Consider the following 25,662-nt stretch of genomic DNA (forward strand, 5'->3'; position numbering starts at 1 on the left):
ACTTGTTAATTGAATGCCTATTTGATAAGTATGGTCATTAGGGACTTACCTGAAGAGTGAATGTAGGGTGAAAATAAGGGACAGAGATCCTCTTTGACAGATTTTTTAGCATGATAACAGTTTAATCAACAATGACTTGTGATCAATGCAATGAGAAGCTAGCTTCATGTTACATAATTGTGAATTGTCCTTTTTAAAGTTGTGGAGTCTTTTATAAATTCATCCTCCACATAATTTGCACCAAATTAAAATTGCATACTGTGGATTCAACTATTTTTTCAAATTATACAGTATAGAGTGGATGCAGAAATTTATAATTTTGCAGATATTTACTATCATGGTTTTGTAAAGACTTTAAAAATATGCACTTTGTTAAACATTTAAAAATCCATGGTTTACCTACATGTATGGCAACAAGATCAATTTTTTTTTTAATTTCATAGATAGTAGTTATTTCACAGTTAGTTTAAACATATGTTAAACATATTTACTTACAGTGAATTGGGAAACAAGTTTTGCAACTTATATTAATCCCTTTCTACTTTGCCGGTGCGAGTGCTGCCTTTTAGCAGCATTAGCCTACTCTTTTTAGAATTATACAAGGGTGTCTTAAACGTGCAAGAGATATGGCTCTCTCTTAACAAGGGTTGTTCATTTATCGTCCCCTTCTGACGGACTAGCATCGGTTCCAATTCCACAGTTGACCTGATAGCCTATGATACTGATGTATCAAATAAATGTAATGTTAGAATTTATCAATGAGAGCGATATAATATTTGATATAGTACTTACTGGTGTTTGTTGTTTCAGAAAACAATCTGGTATAGAAACTGTCCTTGGATCATACTCTGGGTCAGATTCTGGATGACCCTTAATGTCTCTGTAAAATAAGAGATTTTAGTTAGACAATGATGATCCAACAACCTAGATATAATTTAAAACGGATACCATTATTCAGTTGGTATTAAGGGTGTATTCTTCTGACATTTCAGTCTCGTCGGAATCTGGTTCTGGAATTATTTGGAAAACATGTGATACAAGTGGAAAATTTCAATGAATTTCAAAAATATTATAATCAAACATAACCAATCAGGGGCGTTACTTAAACAAGTTATTTTTTTTTATTACTTATTTAAGTAATTTTTGTTTTTAAAAATAATAAAATTACTTAATAGAGTTATTTCAATTTTCAATAGAAACATAGACTAAATGTAGTTTTCATGATTTTAAACAACATTTTATATCATAAAATTTAGAATTTATCAGATTTGAAAGGAGTATAGAGATAAAGGGTTTCTTTAAAAATAATGACAAAAATATTACTTGAATAAATTATTTTTGTCATTTTAAAAAAAAATACCAATTACACTAATCTGAGGCACATATGTAATTGATTTGGATTACAAATTATAAAAAACTTCAGGTCTTAATTAATTCAGAAGCATCTATCTATTTATATCAGTCTACTTTCAAGATTTTAGAGGAAAATGATAATTTAATAGTCCCAAGAGACCAATCGTTGACCCAGAAGCGTCGGTATGAAAGATAAGTGCGTCAGAAAATTAATTAGTGTTTCGGAAGAATTAGTTTTTATATATCAAGGGAAAAATAACCAGATGACTGTGAAAAATATCTAAAGCTAGTAAAATCTGTATTATTGGACACCTATAAAAATAATATTAAGAAAAATAACTTATTTAAGTTATATTTAAATTAGCCTCGTTTTCAACATTACTTGTATATATATAGGTAATTTTAATTGTTACTTGTTTAAGTAATGCCCCTGACTGATAACTCTGGGAAAAAAATGTGTATTTATAATGAATAGTTTTATATTATAACAGTTTTCAAATTATAAGACCAACCAAGTCAGTACTTTTAGACAAAATTTTGAGAAAATGGGTGAGGGATACACAAAATGATTTTACAAGAATTGTGTACATTCCATATCTTTCTTGTCGATTCATATTTCTTAGATATGTATTTTTGCAATCATTTATGACAAAAATGTTGAAATAATATGCATTTTGTTCTTAAAACTGAGAAAAATCACAAGTTGACAAAAAAACTTCCAACATATGATAAAACTTTCTTATATTAATACCTACCTATATTTTTTTTAAGTTAAATTTATTCAGATTGGTTCATTTCATCTTTATTGAAAGTATAAAAAAAGTTTAGATGTGGAACTGTGATTTTTTTCACAAAAATAGCCCAAAAATAAGTAAAAATTGATGAAAAATGCAAAAATCATCAAAATTGGGTATTTTCACAGAGTCATAACTATATAATGTTTTTTTCCCCAATTAATTTTTTAGTCATATAAACCCAAAAATCAGGGTAAGAAAAAAACTTTAAATTCAGAATTTTTTTTTGCTTCTTAGAGGTGTACATCCTTAAGTACAATAAAAGAAATTGAGTTGTTATACCTGTTTACATGTAGGATTTCTAATTTTCAGTAACAGAATTACAAGGGATTTGGAAGACATCTATATTTTAAGAAGGACAGTTGATTTCTATTTGTAAGACATGTATGAGTTGTAATAAGGGACTTTCCATTCCATTCAAATCAAGACTCAAGTCCTAATCATTAGCTCCTTTATTCAAAGCAAAAAATACTGTTCCAAACAAACATTTTAAAGAATACAACAGTAATTCTAATCCAACAACGTTTGTAACGTTCATTTTGATTGGATAACGTCACTTATTTACATGGCATCAATTGACAATTGATGCTATGGGACGTACGCGCATGCGTAGACGGCATATGACAGATTTTAAATGCATGTTTTAACGTTGTTTTCTGTCAGTTTCATTAGAAGGAGATAACAATATTGTATTTTAAGCTCCGACAGCATCAATTGGGGATTTGATGGTCGCAAATACCTGTTTACTGTCTCCGCTAACGCGTCGCCAGTTTACTTAATTTGCGACCATCAAATCCCCAATTGATGCCGTCGGAGCTTAAAATACAATACAGTTATCTCCTAATTCTACAGCTAAGGAAACAAAATAACTTGAAATCAATAACACACAGACAAATCTCGGCCCAAAACATCAATTCCTCGATTTTTTCCTGGTGTATGGTCAATGTTTATCTGATCTCATTGCTTATTTTGCCCAACAATCCAATATACTTCTAGATGCCTCTCTTGCCAAGTATTGGTTTATTAATTTCAATTATGTCAAAAGCTACTACTTAAAATTCCTAATAAAATTTTCTTCAAAGATTGTCTTATAATTTTCTAAGGAAGTGTTTGTCATTATGTTTTGAAAATATAGAAATAAATATTTTTAACTTACAAAATTTTGCCTGGTTGTAAGAAAGGTAATTTAACATGTGGAAAGTTGGCTTCTTGTTCAGATGATCCAGTAACACTTGGACCCTGAAACAGATAAATATGTATAATTCTGATTTATTTGGACACTGAACTATAAAAAAATATATTATTGTAAAAAATTGCATCCGGAAACTAACAAAAATAAATGTAGAATGTGCCACAGCCCACAGATGATGATGCCGCTTGCATATTCTGTAATGAAGGAACATAACTCAAAAAATGTAAAAGTGACACTAACCAAATTTGTACTTGTTTTGAGCTTTGTGGCAATAAGCATTGTGCCTACTTTTCATAACATTAAGTTGAGCCAAACTTAAGTTCAGAGAACAGACATGCAAAATTTTCCATTTGTAAAGGGGCCTAACTCTTGATCGGTAAAAGTGACACCAAAATTCAAACTTGATTTGTGTTTTCTGGTAATAACAACCATAAAACTTGTAGTGTTTTTGTCTCATTGGTTTTTGACGTAGTTTAGCCATACCCAGATATTATAGTCACTTTCAGTTAAACAAAACTGTGTGTTAATTTCTTAAAGCCATACTTGCTGAGTGTCACAAGATGTGAAGTATACTTATATTGAATTGATTCAGCCACACCCATTAAGTCAAGGAAGTAAAATAGCTTAAGATTCATTTAGTCATAATTACCGAATCACTAGCAGAAAACATTGACAGCCTCGACTTGGTTTTATCTCCCACACTTGGTGTAAATGAATTTTTGTTGGCAGATGGAGTTAAGCTTGAAGCACTATCACTGATCTTTTGTTTAGGTGGAGGACGTTTCCTTTTCCTGTCATCATTCTGAAACAAGATAACACTTAAAACATTCTATATGTACAATTCATTAAATCACAATTTGGGTTCCTGTCTCATTAAAAAATATACTCCATATCTTTTATTATTCATACTGAATAATGTGCTGATTAAAGCATTACTTAATACAACGAATCATCAAGGATTACCGTATAGCGGGGTTATTTTTCGCAGGTGTTAAATTTCACGATTTATCTTGAACATGTTGAATGAGGTTTACAGATATATTGGCAGTCATTATTTTGGCGGATTCAAAACCTTCATCAAAACCTTTGCATGTACACTTTTAAATTGGCCCAATTTATTTTAGCGATTTTTTTCTAACTGCTAAAATTTTTCACCCCACAAAAATAACCCGCTTAACGGTAATTTAACCCATACTTGACAAATTTGTTGCTGTATTCTTATTTAGCTGCTGATGGCTATGTTAAAGAGTAAAATCACAAAAATACTGAACTCAAAGGAGAATCCAATTGGAAGTCCATAATCACATGGCAAAATCAAATGACAAAACACATAAAAAAGAATGAACAAGAACTGTCATATTCCTGACTTGGTACAGGCATTTTCAAATGTAGAAAACGGTGGATTAAATCTGGTTTGAAAGCGCTAAACCTCTCACTTTGATGACAGTCTCATCAAATTTCGTTATATTTTCAATGATGCGTGAACTAAACAGACATAATAAATAAAATAGTTATTAAAGGCTTATATCATGCATTCAAAGTGTTATGCAAATAAACAGAAGCACATGTTTCTTGATGAAAAATGAGGTTGATATTTGTCATAAACAATTGCTGTTTAAATAGAAGAACATACCTTGATTGGAGATTCTATTTCCGATTCTTGGTCAATATCTGATACATCATTTTCATCAACACCACTGCTATCATCTTCCTCACCACTACTGTCTGAACCTGGTTTAAATTCATCCTCTGTAAAAAGTATTAAGCCATGAACCTGGTTTAAATTCATCCCCTGTAAAAAGTATTAAGCCATGAACCTGGTTTAAATTCATCCCCTGTAAAAAAAGTATAAAACCATGAACCTGGTTTAAATTCATCCCCTGTAAAAAGTATAAAACCATGAACCTGATTTAAATTCATCCCCTGTAAAAAGTATAAAGCCATGAACCTGGTTTAAATTCATCCCCTGTAAAAAGTATAAAGCCAAGAACCTGGTTTAAATTCATCCCCTGTAAAAAGTATAAAGTATAAAACCATGAACCTGGTTTAAATTCATCCCCTGCAAAAAGTATAAAAGCCATGAACCTGGTTTAAATTCATCCCCTGTAAAAAAAAAGTATAAAAGCATGAACCTGGTTTAAATTCATCCCCTGTAAAAAGTATAAAAGCCATGAACCTGGTTTAAATTCATCCCCTGTAAAAAGTATAAAGCCATGAACCTGGTTTAAATTCATCCCCTGTAAAAAGTATAAAAGCATGAACCTGATTTAAATTCATCACCTGTAAAATCCAAACATAAAACGTATTCATTAAAATTCACATATTCTTCACAAATATTTTATGAGATGAAGGTGGTCCCACTCCCATATTTTTTTATGGTAAAAATAATCTTGTATAGTTTTTTAGAATGGAATAGACTGTCAAATTTGATAAAACAAGTAAACTGCGAGCTACTGCTCACTGATGATACCCCCGCCGCAAGTGGATAATATTAATAGTGTGAAATAATGCAAGTGTTCGGTAAACAGGAAGTTGTCGAGTGATGAATCTTAAAACGCATCACATGATATAGCTGACTTATATAAATCCTGAAACAAAATTTCAGAAATCCTCGTATTGTAGTTCCTGAGAAAAATGTGACGAAATTTTCAACTTAGCTATCATGTGTAAAATCGTACAAGTGTTCAGTAAACAGGAAGTTGTCAAGTGATCAATCTGAAAACGCATCACAGGGTATAGCTGACTTAGATAAACCCTGAAACCAAATTTCAGAAATCGTTGTATTGTAGTTCCTGAGAAAAATGTGACGAAAATTTACAACTTGGCTATCATGTGTTAAATCATACAAGTGTTTGGTAAACAGGAAGTTTTCAAGTGATCAATCTGAAAACGCATCACACGGTATAGCTGACTTAGATAAACCCTAAAACCAAATTTCAGAAATCCTTGTATTGTAGTTCCTGAGAAAATGTGACGAAAATTTTCAACTTGGCTATCATGTGTAAAATCATACATGTTCGGTAAACAGGAAGTTGTCAAGTGATCGATCTGGAAACACATCACACGGTATAGCTGACTTCGATAAACCCTGAAACCAAATTTCAGAAATCCTTGTATTGTAGTTCCTGAGAAAAATGTGACGAAAGTTTCATGGGATGGACTGACTGACTGACTGACGGACTGACTGACGGACTGATGGACAGAGGTAAAACAGTATACCCCCCCTTTTTTAAAGCGGGGGTATAATTAGTTCAAATCATCAGAATGACTTTAAACTAAGTAAGAATTTCTAAATATAAATAGTAAACTAGCAATTTAATCAATTAACTATTGCTTAGTTGATCCATTATTCAAAACATCTGTAGTCATTCCTTTTAATTTATAGCAATCTAAATTTTCCTTTACTCTTTTTAGATATTAAAAGGAAATCAATTAAATACTTATTATTTATTCTTTATTTTGGACCAATCAAAACTTCACCAGTGTTCCAGATAGGTCGTTTTCAGAGGGCGCGGAGCCCGCCCTTTTCCGAGTGGCGCCCTGTGCCCTTTTTAGTTTCCACGGCGCCCTGCCTTTTTTGGTCATCTTTTTCTGTATTCTTTATTTTTGATACTATTTTTCACTGTTGCTTTATATCCTAAAATTGTGAATTTACTGAGCACAGCTGTTTTGTGCTGTATTGCCATCAAGCACAGCAGGGGTAGAAAGGTGAAACTGGTAAAATGAGGCAGACCATAGAAACGGTATGAAACAGGTCACTTTTCAAAACATACTGCATATAAAGTTCACCTGTGCCAAGCAATGATAAAAAAACTTGTGTGACAAGCTGCTTGACAAGTTTTTCAGCCTTAAAAGAAGAAAGATAGAGTTCTATATGGGCTAATGTTGTTGTTCTTGTATAACCTGTGATTAAATGAATAAACACAATGTTTGATTAACTTCTTTTATTTAAAGATGCCCTTTTCATATTATCATATCGCGCGTTAAATGCCCTTTTTCAGCCTTCCCTTTTGAAAACCTAGCTGGAACACTGTTCACAATTATTCATTTCAATCTCAAGCAATCCAAACTTAGCAATTATATATTCTTAATTTCAACCAATCCGAATTTGACAAGTATTCATTTAAAATCTCAACCAATCCAGGCATTCCTTTGAAGGACAGATAGTTATTTACATCCACATTTCACGCCCTTCTGGTTTTCAGTTGTCTCATTAAATATTTAACCACAATTTGATATCCATATTTTTTATACTACAACCATTTGACAATTGTTCATTCTTCTCAATTCTAATCGATGAAAATTCCTTCAATCACCTCTATTTTAATTTTACTTCACCCACCTGAATCTTCATCAGAACTATTTTTACTTTCTATTATTTTTCGTCTCTTAGGTTTTGGTTGTCTAGATGAGCGTCTTCCTTTACGTGGAGATTTCTTTGGGGTTTTCTTTGGTGTAGTCTGAAACCAGACGAAAGAATGAAGCAATATCTAAAAGTCAATCCTTTTATAGCCAGGGTATCCCCAGGTTATTACAGAACTTAGTGTTATGGAGGTGGGAGGTCAGAAAATAATTTATGAATGGTAATTATTTAGGGTTGTTCCAGAAAATACTATGTCCCACCCAGGGGCAGCACTTTTTTTTTAAATCCACCGCCACCAGATATTTAAAACAAATAAAACAACACTCCCTTTCCATTTTGGTTTTTCAAATACAACCTACCACAGAATATTAAAAAACAAAATGCCTTCCCTGGAGGGGACAGAGCATTTTCTGAAACAGCCTATAAGAAAGATACAAAAAATTCAGAATTTATTGCATGTACTTATTATTGTCAATTTTGTAGAAGACCCAGTAATTCCACAAAAAAATAATTTCTGACACACGACAATGAACCCATAATAATTACTTTAGACTGGTCTATATCTTTGTTTTCTTTACTGTTGTTAGATTCTCCTTCTTCCATTTCTGCATCAAATATGTCCGCTGAAGAAAAAAGTACCCTCTTTACAAAAGATATGAAAATATTGTTGTCCATAATTAGTTATATTACATATATATATTAAGTTATGTTTTAATTAATAAGTCAACATAATCATGATAATAATACACATCATCTCATCATCTGCATACTAAGAAAAAAAAAGATAAGAATGTGACTGAGAACATAAATGCCCCTGCTAAAGCTGTGCAACGCAAATTGGTTGGAGCCAGACAAAAACAAACAGTCAAGGGTAACACTAAATGACCCCCCTCAGCTTCAATGGGGGGGGGGGGTTAGAAAATCTGGTCACCTTTTTCATTTCAGAATCAAAATAACAAAAGGGCAGAAGTAGTTCATTTATAGTGGTCATTGGCCTCTCAACTCTGATGTAGATATAGTTAAACCCTGAAATGGATGGATTTTTTGCTAAAGGTTGGTCAGCCTCTTTTTATACTCCTGCTTCCTCCCCCAATAAAAACTGGCTGCAATGATATTGCCACGGTCGCTAGACAGGCTAAAGTGCTATCTAATATCAACAAACAACTAACATGTTTAACCCCGCCACATTATTTATGTTTGTGCCTGTCCCAAGTCAGGAGCCTGTAATTCAGTGGTTGTCGTTTGTTTATGTGTTACATACTGGTTTTTCCTTCATTTTTTTTCATAAATAAGGCTGTTAGTTTTCTCTTTTGAATTATTCTACATTGTCTTATTAGGGCCTTTTATAGTTGACTATATTGTATGGGCTTTGTTCACTGTTCAAGGCCCTACGGTGATCTATAGTTGTTAAAATGTCTGTGTCATTTTGGTCTTTTGTGGATAGTTGTCTCTGACATTGGCAATCATACCACATCTTCTTTTTTATTTAATACAAAAATTCAAGTGTTTAAAAATCTTTATGCAACTTACGATCAAAATCCATCTCCTCCTCCTCATCATCTGATGGCAAAAGATTGACAACAAGTTTAAGACGATCTTCCACGTTCATTTTCATTGCTTTGTCTGCATCTTCTCCAGCCTTTCTTACCAACATGTTCATTGAAAAGAAAGTTCCCCCTTTTTGACATTCCTTGTCATCTGAGCCAATGTATGGACGAACATTTCTTAAAAGACAAAGGGCAAAATGTATTAATTTTAAACTCTTTATATATATCAGACTGAAAATTTAATAAGGCAACAATTTATATCTGTGTTACATATTTGTTTTTTGTTCATTTTTTGTGCATTATTGAGGCCATTACTTTACATTTGTGATTTGAGGCCTCTTATAGTTGCTCATTGCTGAAGGCCATACAGAGACCTGTAACTGTGTCACTTTGTCTCTTGTGGAGATTTTTGTCTCATTGGCAATCATTGCACATCTTCTTTTTTATCTCTTAAATTGCCTGTAATCCTGGAAATGCCTTTTCATTTTGCTTGAACTTCTGTGATAAAGTCGTCAGTTGAAATAATTACCATCACTATAAAGCAAGCTCACTAACAACAGACCAATAAGACAGTATGATTAACAGAGTGTTACTGTGCATATTGCTGTGTGTTTGTTTGTTCTATATTGGCTAGAGGCATAGATAGGAAAAACCAACTTATGAGGGGTTGAGATCTCACAAAACACGTCAAATCCCACCACATTTTTTGTAAGAAGAATAGAATGGCATGGTTTTGTAATTCCTTTACTTTATACCTTCTATAACTACTAACTTTATACAGTATTCCTGTTTCACTTGATTCATTATGTCATAATAACTTACTTGACCTTTACCCATGACCTTGACACAGGGTCATCAAAGAACTGTACATGCACTTGAGCATTTTTTCCTCCTTTGACATGCGTGTTCTCCGTTGGATGGTTACATACCAGGCTTGGCCACCATGGATAGCCCTCAAGTTTAGACCAAAGCAAATCTCCTAACTCATATTCTTTAAGAAACAAAACATGCAAAATGAAACATTTAAATAAATTATCTTAAATAGGGGAGAACATGTACAAAATGTATATTTGAATAGACTGGATTTAAACTACATGTAGGGAAAATGGCAAAATGACAGATTCTAGGTAAATAGGCAATACACTATATATAGCATTATGTGTATCAACTATTGCACTTTACTTAAAACTTAATAGATCTTAAGTATAAATATTTTTTAGACAGAATTTTCTTATATTTTGCCAAAATGAAGATTTTACTATGCTTTTTTCAAAAATATAATAAAAAGTATGGGCAACCCTGCTATTTTTCAAGCTTTGAGTTGTTGAAAATTGCCAAAATTTGGTTACTTTGGTCTTGAAAAAACTCACTAGTGTGCTTAAAACCCAGATTTTGGCATATAACTTGACCAATATTGTACTGTGCTTGTACAATCCAAGATGGCAGTATACCATCAATCTTCCTTTAGTTACAGAACTTGCATTCTATTCTGTACAGTACCTATCTGAACACCAACAACAACAAAGGGACAGTTGATCGTTATGTTAAATATATAACAATAAAAATAGGTTCATTGAGGCCTAACAGAGTGGAATTCACCTGATCAGCAAAGCTTTTAATTATGAAGAACAAAAAATTGGATATTCAGTCAATTTAACAGTAAACTAGGTATGTGCATGTTTAATTCATTACATCAATTGGTGCATCCAGTGTTGCAGGTTACCATGTTTACTTCTATAAAAACTAGAAAATGCACATAAAGCATTGTTCTCGGGTAGAAGCTGAATTCGTACTCGGGGGTGTTGCATTGTGGCTGCATGATGCTGACAGAGTGGCTATGACGAGTTTTCCTATTGTTGACGAGGTAGTAAGTCGGAATTTCTGTGGCTATTTGGTGGTAAAGTATTTTCTGAAATAGTATCAAACAATTTGCTGTTCTTCTCTTTTCAAGAGTCGGCCAATTCAAAGATCGTATAATTGCGGTCATAGAGCCAGGTTGGTAGTTGTAGTTCTTGGTTACAAATCTTGCCGCCCTGTGTTGTACCATTTCTATCTGTTTGATATCCTTCTTTCAATGTGGGTCCCATACTGAGCTACTGTATTCCAGATGTGGTCTTACCATAGATGCCAACCCCATTCGACACAATCAGTAACAAACTATCAAATTTTCTGTATTTTTGAAAAGTTTTCAGTAATCATTCATAAACTTGCATTTACCAATAAAAATTACTGACGAGTGGTTGCAAAATGTTGTGCACTAAAATTTGCTGTTCAACATGTTGTTTGTAGTATGTATTCTATGGAACGCCATGACTGCCTTATGTTAATACTCAGCATTATACGCAGTGTTCACAGCATTATATGAAGTGATCACAGCATTATATGTAGTGCTCACAACATTATATGAAGTGATCACAGCATTATATGCAGTGCTCACAGCATTATATGCAGTGTTCACAACATTATATGAAGTGCTCACAACATTATATTAAGTGCTCACAACATTATATTAAGTGCTCACAACATTATATTAAGTGTTCACAACATTATACGTTTTTTGTTGTATGATGAGATTGATGTATGATGAGATTTATGAATGATGAGATCATTCGGTAAACTTCGTTTTTTAGCGGAAATTACCGAATCCATAATTGGTTAATTACGGTAAATTAATGCCCAGCAAACAAATTTAAACAGTTATTATTATATATGTGATCATTAAGGCAGTATACAATATTTAAAACGGATTGAAATAAGTAAATTAAGAAGTATGATCAATTTAACCCAAGTTTATTCCACACCAAGGCATTTTAAACTTATTTTGAGGATTAGTTTCACCATATTCGCAACTTAATATTCCATTCATTTATTGTTCAGATGTTCTCGACTCGTACATTTTCGTTTTGTCAAGGAGAAGTAGAGAAAGGGGGAAAGCTTCTTCATAAAATGCAAGTTTGCCTCTTCGGAAGTCAGTTAGTTCCCAACAATAGGTTGATAACTCTTGAGAAACCAGAAGCATTACATTGGCGTTTTCTAAAAAGCGGACCAGAACGGAAAAGTAATGATAAAAATCCGTGTTTTACAAAATTGAACGGCCATGATTTGGAATCCGTATACTTTTCGACTTTGACCGTAATAGCGTAGTTTTTATCGCAAAATCGGAAAAACTACGGAAAAATCGTAATGGTTGGCATCTATGTCTTACCAGAGCAATGTTTGCATGTTGTTTAATTTCTTGAGGGCATCTATATAAATTTCTTCTGACAAAATTCAGTTGTTGTGAAGCTTTGTTAACTTTTGAGGTTATGTGATGGTTCCAATTGAGCTTGCTGTCCAGCTCCACCCCTAGGTATGGGTTATGTTCTTTTCGTTCCATGCAGTTTTGTAGAATGTAAGAAGTATTGTCTTATAATTCTATTACGGATGTTATGTGTTGTCTGTAGAACGTAGCATTTCTTTGGATTAAATGACATTTTCCAATCAATAAACCACTTTTCTAATTCAGTTATGTCTTCCTGTAATATTTCTGTATCATTATTGTTTTTGATGTTTCTATATAATAAGCAATCATCTGCAAAGAGTCTTATGCTGGTACCAGTTGTTAAATTATCCCCAATGTCATTGATGTATAGCAGAAATAGAAGCGGACCTAAAACGGTGCCTTGTGGAACTCATCGTCGTACGGTTGCAGGTTGTGATTTACAGCCATCCAAGAGTACTGTCTGTTTTCTATTTAGAAGCCAGTTGTCTATCCAATTTACTGTGTACTTGTCAATACTTTTGTTCCTTAGTTTGGGTCAGAATGTCTTTGATATATTGGTCATGGTTGTTTTGAAGTTTCTCTTTTACTATTTTTCTATAAAATTTAAAATTTTTCCAGTGCAGGGGTTAAAAAATCCACTAGCCCGACGCCCGGGACTACATCATTTAGGGCTCGGGCAACCAAATTTGTAACATAATATGCCCGACGGACTAGTGACAAAAAATTCTTGGCGTTTCTAAAATAGAACGGAGAAACTCCCCTCGTCACTTTTCTATCTAAGCCAATCAGATTCCAATACGTCATCAGAATGTTAACTTATTTTGTGCAAGTTTTAAAATAGAACAAATAACTCTGAATGGATCCCGAACTTTCAATATCGATGTATTAGTACAGGCTTAATATGCAACCTGATTGCACCTCCTTCTGAATAATTTATTGTAATATAAATGTGAATCCTTTTTGACAGCAGAAACCTGACTTTTGTCAGATATTACTTTTCAAACATGTTATGGACGCCATTTTTTTATTGTTTAGATACTGTAAAGAAGCCTTCAGAACCATGATCTAATCATTAACAGTCTCGGAAAACTTAAATAAAGACAACTGTAGTATACCGCTGTTCAAAACTCATAAATCCATGGACAAAAAAAAAATCGGGGTAACAAACTAAAACCGAGGGAAACACATTAAATATAAGAGGAGAACAACTACATAACAATGAAATGTAACACACACAGAAACGGACTAATCATCAGACAAAATCCCACGAGAATAACAAATATAACATCAAAACCAAAAACATGAAATTGGGATAGACAAGTACCGTTTCACTTATTATCGCAATGTGAATTTACACAAAAAATTTAAAAGAGAAAACAAACGACGCAACGTTAAAATGTAACACACACTAAAACGAACAATAATATAACAATGGCCATCTTCCTGACTTGGTACAGGACATTCAGTCAGGGGTACTACTTGTACAAGTGTATTTTATTTACTTGAAGAAGTGAAAAAAAAATATACACATATAAGTAAATAAATAATGTTTGAATAATCTCCCCTTAATTTTCTGAAAAATTTACTTATACAAGTAAATTTTTCTTACAATCCCACAAAAATCCTCAAGTTTTCAGATGTAAAATCATGCCTTTAATGATTTTTCCCAGGTTTGCTCAATTTTTTTCATTAAAGTTCAATGTTTCATCTCATTAATTCATCAAAGAAACTGATTGAGCAAAGTTCTTGTATATTTGCGCAAGGCCTTCAAAAATTGCTCCTTTGGGGCTTGTAAATGAGCAGTGTTAAGAAGATAACAGACAAATGGGACTTTCATTGTCCATGAAATTACACTTGAATGGTTAGTTAAGACATCTGCAAATGGTACACAATTGAAAATTCTATTAGAGCAAAGAAATCTTCAGAATTCAAGAAAAGAAGAAAGGATGATTTTTTAACCTATACAAGTAAAAAAATTTGAATGTGGAAGGGACATAACTCAGCCAATAATTTTTTTTAATTATATAAGTAAATAAAATTCACTTGTTTAAGTATCCTACAAATTTACTTATATGTGTATATTTTTTTTTACTTCTTCAAGTAAATAAAATACACTTGTACAAGTAGTAACCCTGACTGACATTTTAAAGGGAAAAATGGTGGTTTGAACCTGGTTTAGAGGCATGCCAAGCCTTACACTTTAATGGCAATGTTAAATATAACATTGAATTGACAACATAATATAAAAGGACTACAATACAAATAAATAGGATATTATATTAGACAAAGAAACACATGATTAATAGATAACAAAAAGCATCAGGTTTAACTTGTTGCAATAAATCTTCATCAATCATGATAATCTTCATTGATATTCAAATGAATTTGATTTTTAAAGTCCCCAAGGATGACTGGGGTATAGAAATATGGTCACTTGGTCTTCTCCCGACCGGCAGTAAAACGCTTGCCGAAGTAGGGCGTCCGTTTGGCTGTGCGGGATGTATCAAGTTCGCAGTCACGTCCGGTCAGAAGGGGGGGCGTTAAATCCGATGTCTCGTGTTAGGAGAGTGCCACGCTCTTTGAACGTTAAGAACCCTTGTAACACTTCTTTGAGGAGTCCGTAGGTGACCTGTTGCAAGGCAAAATTTCTGTTCCTATCCAATATACCCTCATTTTCCAGTGGCAGTCCAAGTGTTCCCGACCATACTTCCAGATAGCCTCTATTGTAACAACCTACCTATTGTATTTATTATGAACTTGTTCTCGTCCTGAGTATGCATGAAATATTTGCCACTGGACGTTAAGCAACCAACAATCAATCAATCGATTTTTAAAGAAATATTTTTTTTTTACAAATACAATTTCAATTCAGTTAAAAGGTCGTGCTTAGGTTATATCTATTTAAGGTCACAATTAGCTTACCTGTAAAAAATGTAAATATGGACATTACTGTACTTCGTTTATAAAACAATTATAAAAGACAAAAGCTATTGATGGTGATATTTCTTCACATAAATATTACTATTATTTAGTGGTTATAATTTTATTAACTGATAACAATTATGAGCATTACATAATTAATCAGCTGATAATTCTTTTAAACACACGCGAAAATGTATCTCGTAAGAACCCTCCAGTACTTGAAGACTTGTTTCATGTCGGGATTAATTATTAAAGAATATTCAGTGAATATTCAATTATCAATTACTTATATATATATATATATATATATATACAACTCGTCTAAACATCAACCCAACAATGTTAGATCTGTAAATTTGCTTTCGCAAATTTTTGGTTCTTCCCTCGCCGGGATTCGAACCCATGCTACTGTGATATCGTGACACCAAATCGCCTGCACTGTAGCTAGACCACACGACCACCTGGGCTCTCAAAAAAAGAGCTTTGGGTGGCCATATGTTACCTTTCCACGTCAGTTTTAATCTAGATATATATAAATATATATATAAACGAGTCTAAATTGAAAACTACGTTCAAACCTATGACTGCGTTGGATAAAAACCGCAATTTTTATACGTGTGCATGTCAAACAAATTTCGTTGTAGAAGGGTCTAAAAACAGCACAAACAACATTTTCCAAAAGACCAAAAGAGTGAAAAAGTATATTTAAACAAAACACATTTGACTAACAGGTCGAACAACTGATGTTCTTTAACCCTGCTGACTGCCATTGGCGATTGCCAAATAAAATTGATCACAGGTTGTAACAAAATGGATCTTATTATAAATTTAATACGTCACAGAAAGAAAAAAAATTGTTAACTTGTGGACAGGATGTTGTGCCACAAACATTCGGTGTCAATATTTCTTTAGTACACCATATCCAGATTTCGACAATAAATGTCTCTTCAGTGATGTTAGGGATCGAAACGGTATTTGGAAGGCCATATAAAAAGCACCCTCATTTTTAGAGAAAGTACCCTCATTTTTAGATTAACTCTTGAATTTTAAGAGTCAATATATAGGATGAACGGATCATATCAACCGGAGGGAAAATATGATACATGCCCAAACAAAAAATATAAACGAGTCTAAATTGAAAACTACGTTCAAACCTATGACTGCGTTGGATAAAAACCGCAATTTTTATACGTGTGCATGTCAAACAAATTTCGTTGTAGAAGGGTCTAAAAACAGCATATATATATATATATAAGTAATTGATAATTGAATATTCACTGAATATTCTTTAATAATTAATCCCGACATGAAACAAGTCTTCAAGTACTGGAGGGTTCTTACGAGATACATTTTCGCGTGTGTTTAAAAGAATTATCAGCTGATTAATTATGTAATGCTCATAATTGTTATCAGTTAATAAAATTCTACATATATATATATATATATGCTAATGCTAGTAATTGGATAGTTTTGAGTATCCAATTTGCACAAATCTACTGTAAAATGGATAACAATTGTTAACTTTATATAATTCATTGTTTTAGCAGCAAACTCGTTCAAATGTGTGAAGCAAACTAGGGCTAGCGGGTCAGTTTTTCTGGGCTAGTAGTTCTTCCAACAGGGCTAGCATGGCTAGTAAAATCATGCTACCAATTAGCCGTGGGCTAGTGAGCTAATACAAAATTTCTTAACCCCTGCAGTGTTTCTTTTCGTTTGATCTTTTGGCTTTGTTGTACAATGTTGTAAAGTCTCTGTTTCTTTCTTATCATTTGTTTAGTTTCTGTTGTTATCCAGGGAAGATTCCATCTTGTGGTAGTATGCTTTGATGGTATGTTATTTTCAATTGATTCTGTAACTAGGTGTTTGAAGTTTGTCCATGATGTTTCTACACCTTCGTTATTGGTGTCTTCTTTGAACTTATCAAGTTTTGATCTTGGGTCTGATCTTATACCTTCCATGTTCCCCTTTTTATACATGTATATTTTCCTAGGTATTTTTTTGTGAATTTTTGCCTTTGTATTTAGAGTGATCTTAACAAGGTTATGGTCGCTTATTCCTGGTTCTACTTCTACTTTCTTTACAAGATTAGGGTTGTTGGTGAAACATAAATCTAGAATGTTGTTTTTTCTTGTTGGTTCTGATACAACCTGTTCAATATTGTGGTCATTTATGATATCTAGCATCTTTTGGTTGATGTTTGTGCCATACATGCCATACTGAGCTGCTGGTTTGATTGTTCCATTTTCCCAAGTTATGCTTGGCAGGTTGAAGTCGCCCATTAGTATAATGTTGTTGCTATTTGTATCAATCATACTCAGTGATCTATCAAGGTTTTCAAGGACTTATAGTGTGCTTTTTGGATTTCTGTAGAGTGATCCAATATAGAGGTTTTTATACTTCCTTCAATTTGTATTTTAGTACAAAAAATCTCGCATTCAGTTCTTAATTTGGTCTGTTCTGTACATATAAGAGTTGTTTTACTTGCTATTAACACTCCTCTATCTCCCTCTTTACGGTCTTTGATTATTTCGTAATGGTCGGTTGGTAAAATAGATGGATTTTGGAAGCTATATGGGATTATTTTATCCTTCTGTAAAAGGATTATCCCTCTATACACGAGGAACACGAAAGTCGGTATAGACGGGTTGTTATTTCCAACCTGGTTAAAGTTGAAGACTATTGGAGCTATATAAGATTAAAACAATTGACTATTATGTCAGATATGATATAAACTTATCTAAGCAAACAAAACTATACCTTTCGCTAGATCATCATTTGATTTTGATGATTTAGCAGCTTGTTTTGGTGTGGAGTTGGCATTGGCTTTGTCCTTCAAGTTAGGCGATCGCTTCGGTGACAATATTTCGCTGGTGTCGCTTACAGATCCACTACTCTTGTTGATACTTGGGCTTTTACTAAAATAGGAGAAAAGCGTATTTCCTTGCTTGGAAGGGGTTGGTTTTGGTCCCATGCCTTACGATTGTTTTGGCTAACTCCCGCGCTTTCGCACTTCCGGAGAAACTGGTTTCTAAAATAAATATGTCGATCCCGTGCGAGTTGTTTTTATTTTTTTTGATAAAAACAAAAAAGTTAAACGAAATCTTTGAATTAATGGATATGAAAAAAGAAATTATGCACCAAGGGGTAAAATTATCTAATTGGCTAAATAAACAACTGTTAAATAAGCTTTTAACTAAAGTAAATGAGTAATCTTTCGTCGATCGAGTTGCAGTTGTAAAAACAGTCATTGTGATAGTTCATAATAAAACAATTAGCCAGAGGTAATATTTGTTGATTGACTTTGTCCTTTGAAGTTGATTTTATTAGATTTTGTGTATTATCAGTGCTACATAATCTCTGAATTTTTCAGGGATTATGTAGAATCACTGGCCAGTTTAGGGATTATATATAATCACTAAAATTTTCATTAAAAAACGTCAGAGATTATACATAATAACTGAAATGAAGAAATATTTATATATATATAAGAAAAAAATGAATAAAGGTCTAATATAATTTATGCTATAAAATCATGGTAAACAGCAGCATTACACTGTATAAATATAAATTTTAAAATGTTGAGCACAACATATCAAAATGATAACCATATTTTTTTAAATGTTAAGCACAATGTATTAAAATGGTATGCTTCACATCTGTTTTTACCACAATATCCACATTTTAGAAAACATTTTTCCTTCATAAAATTATATTGAATCAGATTTTAACTTGAGACCTGTCTAACAGATCTCTAATTGCTAAGAGAAACAAAGTGCTCAGTAAAAACATCTGTAGGTACCCCCAAACTAGAGGCTCGCAAGAGCCTGTATCGCTCACCTGACTCAATTTGGGTTTTTGAATTCATATAAAAAATATAAAATTTGGCTACAAAGTAACAACACTTGGTCAGCACCAGATAAGAAACATTTATGCTATGTTTGGTTTCATTCCATTCAGTGGTTCTCTAAAAGAAGACATTTGTATGTATTTCCCTTAGGGTCCTATGTTAAACTAAGTCCACCGCTGGCGGCCATCTTGGATGATGGATCGGCTACAAAGTAACAACACTTGATCAGCACCTCATAAGGAACATTTATGCCATGTTTGGTTACATTCCATTCAGTGGTTCTCTAAAAGAAGTCATGTGTATGCATTTCCCATAGGGTCCTATGTTAAACTAAGTCCCCCGCTGGCGGCCATCTTGGATGATGGATCGGCTACAAAGTAACAACACTTGATCAGCATCTCATGAAGAACATTCATGTCATGTTTGGTTTCATTCCATTCAGTGGTTCTCTAAAAGAAGTCATTTGTATGCATTTCATATAGGGTCCTATGTTAAACTAAGTCCCCAACTGGCGGCCATCTTGGATGATGGATCGGCTACAAAGTAACAACACTTGGTCAGCACCTCATAAGGAACATTCGTGCTATGTGTAGTTTCATTCGATTCAGTGGTTCTCTAAAAGAAGTCATTTGTATGCATTTCATATAGGGTCCTATGTTAAACTAAGTCCACCGCTGGTGGCCATCTTGGATGATGGATCGGCTACAAAGTAACAATACTTGGTCAGCACCTCATAAGGAACATTCATGCCATGTGTATTTTCATTCCATTCAGTGGTTCTCTAAAAGAAGTCATTTGTATGCTTTTCCCATAGGGTCCTTTGTTTAACTAAGTCACCAACTGGCGGCTATCTTGGATGATGGATCGGCTACAAAGTAACAACACTTGGTCAGCACCTCATTAGGAACATTCATGCCATGTGTAGTTTCATTCCATTCAGTGGTTCTCTAAAAAAAGGCATTTGTATGCATTTCCCGTAGGGTCCTATGTTAAACTAAGTCCACCGCTGGTGGCCATCTTGGATGATGGATCGGCTACAAAGTAACAACACTTGGTCAGCACCTCATAAGGAACATTCATGCCATGTGTAGTTTCATTCCATTCAGTGGTTCTCTAAAAGAAGTCATTTGTATGCATTTCCCATAGGGTCCTATGTTAAACTAAGTCCACCGCTGTCGGCCATCTTGGATGATGGATCGGCTACAAAGTAGCAACACTTGGTCAGCACCTCATAAGGAACATTCATGCCATGTTTGGTTTCATTCCATTCAGTGGTTCTCTAAAAGAAGTCATTTGTATGCATTTCCCATAGGGTCCTATGTTAAACTAAGTCCCCCGCTGGCGGCCATCTTGGATGATGGATCGGCTACAAAAATGTAAAATGTTAACGACGACGACGACGACGACAGACGACGAAGGACGACGACGGACGACGACGAAGGACGAAGGACGCCAAGTGATGAGAAAAGCTCACTTGGCCCTTCGGGCCAGGTGAGCTAAAAAGGAATTAGCAACCTCGAGCTGGTTCGAGCAAGATGCAATATTTTTTGGCCTTTTTCAGACTTTTGGTGAACATCAATTGATGGCATCTTGTATCTCAATAAGCCACATTTCAGTGACTGCATGTGATACTCGAGGGGAACTTGAGATTAAAGATACCACCGAGTGTAGATTTGTTCCTCCATATGGCCACAGATAAACGACTAAAACTAGAACCGATCACAAACATAATAATTTCTATTTTCCAATAGTCAAACTTCCATTTCTAGGCAGAAAGATAATATCTGCTCAAACATTTGACATTTCAAATCGAATTGAACTTTTGTACACTCGCGTGAATGTTAATGATATAGAGTTCATTCTGACAGGTGTGCTACGGAGTTTTTACAGTCACTGACCATCCAGAAATTTTTTACCAATACGATACATTGGTGGGGTTCGTGTTTTTTAGTGTTTAGTTTTCTGTATTTTGTCTTAATGTGTACTCTTATTTGTCTGTTTGTCTTTTTCTTTTTCTTTTTCTTTTTTAGGCCTTCGTATAATTTTTTTTCAATCTGTGAGTGTAAATGTCCCTCTGGTATCTTTAGTCCTTGGATCTTTAGATAACATTGTAATTGTAAAAGAATTTTTCGTTTTACCGATTGTGTTCTATTTTCTATTTTTTATTTTTTGACAGAGTGATGCTTCACTTTGAATTTTTATAATATTGAGGCTTTTCTACCTCATCAATAAATTACCTGTATCTTGGAAATTTTGATCCTCAATGCATGCAGGACTTTAACTTCGTACTTTATTGGCTTTTTTAACTTTTTTTATTCGTGTGTAATTGGTGAGTGTTTAATAGACGAAACGCGCGTTTGAACCCCAAAAGGTCAATCCTGGTATCTATGATGAGTTAATTCACATGACATGTGATGCATGGATAGTAGGAGACGCTATCTCTTTTGACCCCACATGTCTCGCTTCTTTTTGATTTCTCGCAATAGATTCATTTTCAGCTTGTTACATCTATTAACTTCTGGTGCCACCCTTTTCATTTTATCATACGCCGACATTTCATAGCTTAATATAAAATGCTGACCCCACAAAGAAGTTTTTTTTGGAAGAATGAAAAGAGGCTTGTTTTGATGTTCTTCAACCCAACGTTCCACTTTAATTTGCAGAGGATGTCTTATCACTTTATTCTTCACAACTCTTAGTTTCATTAGTGATTGTTCGACGCATATATATCCCATCGAACTTAATGAATTAAATTTAACATTTGATACGGTTATTTAGGTTGCATTGCTGTAAATATTGACAATGCAATTTCCCATAGGAACTCCTTTTACGGCTAAAACAGAACCACTTTTACTATGAAGTTTCGAAAAAAAATCTTATCCTAGAATTGAAAGTTCATATGCACCAAAGGTCAAAATATAGGGCTGTGCGGCATATTTTCAACGTTTATATGCTCTCATCTTCGCTAGCCAAGAGTTACGATCCACCCCCGCTCTCTTCACCCTTGGCGGATTGAGATAAAATTGCGGAGACACAGGGTAAGGATTTTTATTGGTTGCAGTCGAAACTCGCTGCATACAATCAAAAAGTGCTTTAACATGATCACGTGTAAATGTAGAAAGTGTTTGTAAACAATTGCCACGTGTTTATTGTGCAACAAATCTTTACATCCCTAAACATACGACTATATTTAGTGACAACTTGAATGTTTTTAATCAACTAATAGTAGTTCCCGTGTATGTTTCATGCACAAATGCATGAACGTTGACGTATATTTTCGTTTCCGGCTTTAACAAGTGGGTATAATCTAGACACTACCGTGTTTTTACCTCCAAATTGAAGAGTTCAAGTGCTACCATTGGTCAGGAATAATGTATTCGGAATTGGCGTGACTTAAATATATAATCTAGACACTACCGTGTTTTACCTCCAAATTGAAGAGTTCAAGTGGTTACATTGGTCAGGAATAATGTATTCGGAATTGGCGTGACTTAAATCTTCCGACAGATGGCGCAACAATGTTTTCACAAATGTTGGCTCAATCCGCCAAGGGTGAAGAGAGCGGGAGTGGATAATAACCCTTGGCTAGCGAAGATGATATGCCCTGAACTTGTCAGAGTTTAAACTAACACTAATTTCCTTAACTACCCCTACCTCGAATGAAAGGTTGCCACAGATTTCAATGTAAACAATATGCACATGTAAATTTACTGGTAACATTCCCAAGTTATACGAAACCCCTTTCTAAATTATTAACATCCATTTTATCAGCAATCAAAGACGGGCTTCAAAGTTATTGTGAAACTGCCTATTCTAGAGGTGGCGTGAATCAGATGTGGATACTTAAAAATTCCAAAGATCTTTTAGAGTACATACAATCTAACTCTCTTTCATCTTGTAACAGTATTAAAACATTTGACTTTTCTACTCTTTACACAAGTATTCCACATTCCAAACTAAAATACAAATTAAAAGAGTTGGTATTACTTTGCTTCATAAAAAAGAATGGCCAACGTAGATACAAGTATCTTGTCTTAGGGAGGGATAAATCCTACTTTGTAAAGAATCATTCTGATTCATATAAAAAATTCTCTGAAACCGATATTGTCAAGATGCTTGATTTCTTGATTGACAACGTATTTGTAACGTTCGGAGGACGTGTTTTTCAACAGACTGTCGGCATCCCAATGGGAACAAACTGTGCCCCTCTACTTGCTGACTTGTTTCTTTATTATTATGAGGCTGACTTCATGCAGGAACTTCTTAGGAAGAAAGATAAGAAGTTAGCAATATCCTTTAACTCTACTTTCCGCTATATAGATGACGTTCTTTCGCTAAACAATTCAAAATTTGGTGACTATGTGGATCGCATCTATCCCATCGAATTGGAGATAAAGGATACTACAGATACAGTTAAGTCGGCTTCATATCTTGACTTACATCTAGAAATTGACAATGAGGGTCGGTTGAAGACAAAACTTTACGACAAAAGAGATGATTTCAGCTTTCCAATTGTGAACTTTCCAATTCTAAGTAGCAACATTCCAGCAGCACCTGCATACGGAGTATATATCTCCCAATTGATACGATATTCACGTGCTTGCATTTCCTATCATGATTTTCTTGATAGAGGGTTACTGCTCACAAGGAAGCTATTAAACCAAGAGTTCCAAATGGTAAAGTTGAAATCATCCCTTCGTATATTTTACGGACGCCATCACGAGTTGGTTGACCGTTATGGAATAACCGTTTCACAAATGATATCGGATATGTTCCTTACGTCGTAACTACAATCCCCTTCCCTTTCATGAATTTGACCTACCGAATTAGACTTTTTACCGGATTTGAAATCACATAAGCAACACGACGGGTGCCGCATGTGGAGCAGGATCTGCTTACCCTTCCGGAGCACCTGATATCACCCCTAGTTTGTGGTGGGGTTCGTGTTGTTTATTCTTTAGTTTTCTATGTTGTGTCATGTGTACTATTGTTTTTCTGTTTGTCTTTTTCATTTTTATCCATGGCGTTGTCAGTTTGTTTTAGATTTACGAGTTTGACTGTCCCTTTGGTATCTTTGGTCCCTCTTTTATATCTCTGTGAGATGGAACACAGAGAACATAACTGGGAACCAGTATGTTAACAAGATAAATTTGCTATGAATATTCAAGATCTCCCCAAATGAGGCGTGTTTTAAGGAACAGCTGTATTTACAAAGTGCAATCTACAGTTTCAGTTAGTTTTCAGCTTATAAATTTGAATAATCCTTGAGTATCATTCGCCTCTCTTTTTTTAATGACATTAGTCTAATTTAAAGGTATAATAGCACAAGTGCACTGCTTTTTATAGTTTTAAAATGTCACATTTATAAACATATGCGCTATGTAGAAAAAAAATAGTACGCAAATATGAAATACGAAATTCGAAATATTTTATTAAAGAAAGTTCAATTATGAACATAATCATTAATAGCATAGATACAACAAAGAATAACATTTAAACAATCTTAAACTACAATTAATACTACACAAGTATCAAATTATATGTGTTCCAAGGGGAGTAACTTTTACTAGTTTAAAAATAGAAGTAATCATTTTTCATTATAATCAGCAAACAAAAATTTCACACTTTTATTCTAAGTAAAAAACACATGTTTATGTACTTAGCTATACTTTTGCATACATCAGTGTCTTCGTTACTTAACAACAACATAAACTGAGAATCAATATTTGTGGAATTAGTAATGTTTTTATTTAAACAGTTGTAGATTAACTCCTTCCTTAAATGAGAAAAGTTTTGACAATTTAATAAAAAATGTTACTCATCTTCAACCAAATTTATATAACAGTTCTCACAAATCCTGTTATCTATAGGAGATTTTGGTATTGTGTATCTACCAATTTCAATATGAAGTTTATGACTGCTGATTCTGAACCTTGTCATACTTACTCTATCATTATCATTATTTACAACAGTTAAATATTTTTCAAATTTGAAAATATTCTTAAATAATCTATATGTTCTCAATTCATCACTAATTTGTAATTGCTGAGACCACTGTTTTTCAAATTTACACTTAAGACACTTTCTTAATACTAACAAAAAATTTTTTTAATAGATTTTGGATTCTTATAAAAGTGTAACAATCCACATTCATTCAAAATACATTTAATACAACTAAGCCAACATTGTTGGTTATTATCTATCAAAGTAATATTTTCAGCTAATGCTTATGACAGTAAAGCATCTTTAGGTTTATCATTATATAATCTAATCCAGTACTTAACCATTGACATGATAATACCAATATATAATGGAAAACGGCCTAGCTCACCATACAACGCCGCTTTACATGTTTTTCCATTTACTTTCAGCAAATATCTGC

At 33.7% G+C, this 25,662-nt stretch overlaps 1 protein-coding gene across 1 annotated transcript in view; it reads right to left on the reverse strand.

Annotated features, from left to right (window-relative positions):
* The window catches only part of LOC134690787 (DNA mismatch repair protein Msh6-like), a 71,562-nt gene extending 53,117 nt beyond the window's left edge, over positions 1–18,445 (reverse strand). Inside the window, exons 1-9 of the mRNA XM_063550834.1 lie at positions 18,191–18,445; positions 10,072–10,240; positions 9,233–9,426; positions 8,249–8,325; positions 7,682–7,799; positions 4,973–5,088; positions 3,989–4,141; positions 3,304–3,386; positions 793–880 (exon numbers count right to left, since the gene is read on the reverse strand). Of these exons, the coding sequence (XP_063406904.1) occupies positions 793–880; positions 3,304–3,386; positions 3,989–4,141; positions 4,973–5,088; positions 7,682–7,799; positions 8,249–8,325; positions 9,233–9,426; positions 10,072–10,240; positions 18,191–18,404 (1,212 nt within the window). The 5' untranslated portion in view covers positions 18,405–18,445. The remainder of the gene's footprint in view (positions 1–792; positions 881–3,303; positions 3,387–3,988; positions 4,142–4,972; positions 5,089–7,681; positions 7,800–8,248; positions 8,326–9,232; positions 9,427–10,071; positions 10,241–18,190) is intronic.
* Between the last annotated feature and the right edge of the window lie 7,217 nt (positions 18,446–25,662).

The sequence above is a fragment of the Mytilus trossulus genome, chromosome 11, assembly GCF_036588685.1.
Source record: "Mytilus trossulus isolate FHL-02 chromosome 11, PNRI_Mtr1.1.1.hap1, whole genome shotgun sequence".
Taxonomy (NCBI): Eukaryota; Metazoa; Mollusca; class Bivalvia; order Mytilida; family Mytilidae; genus Mytilus; species Mytilus trossulus.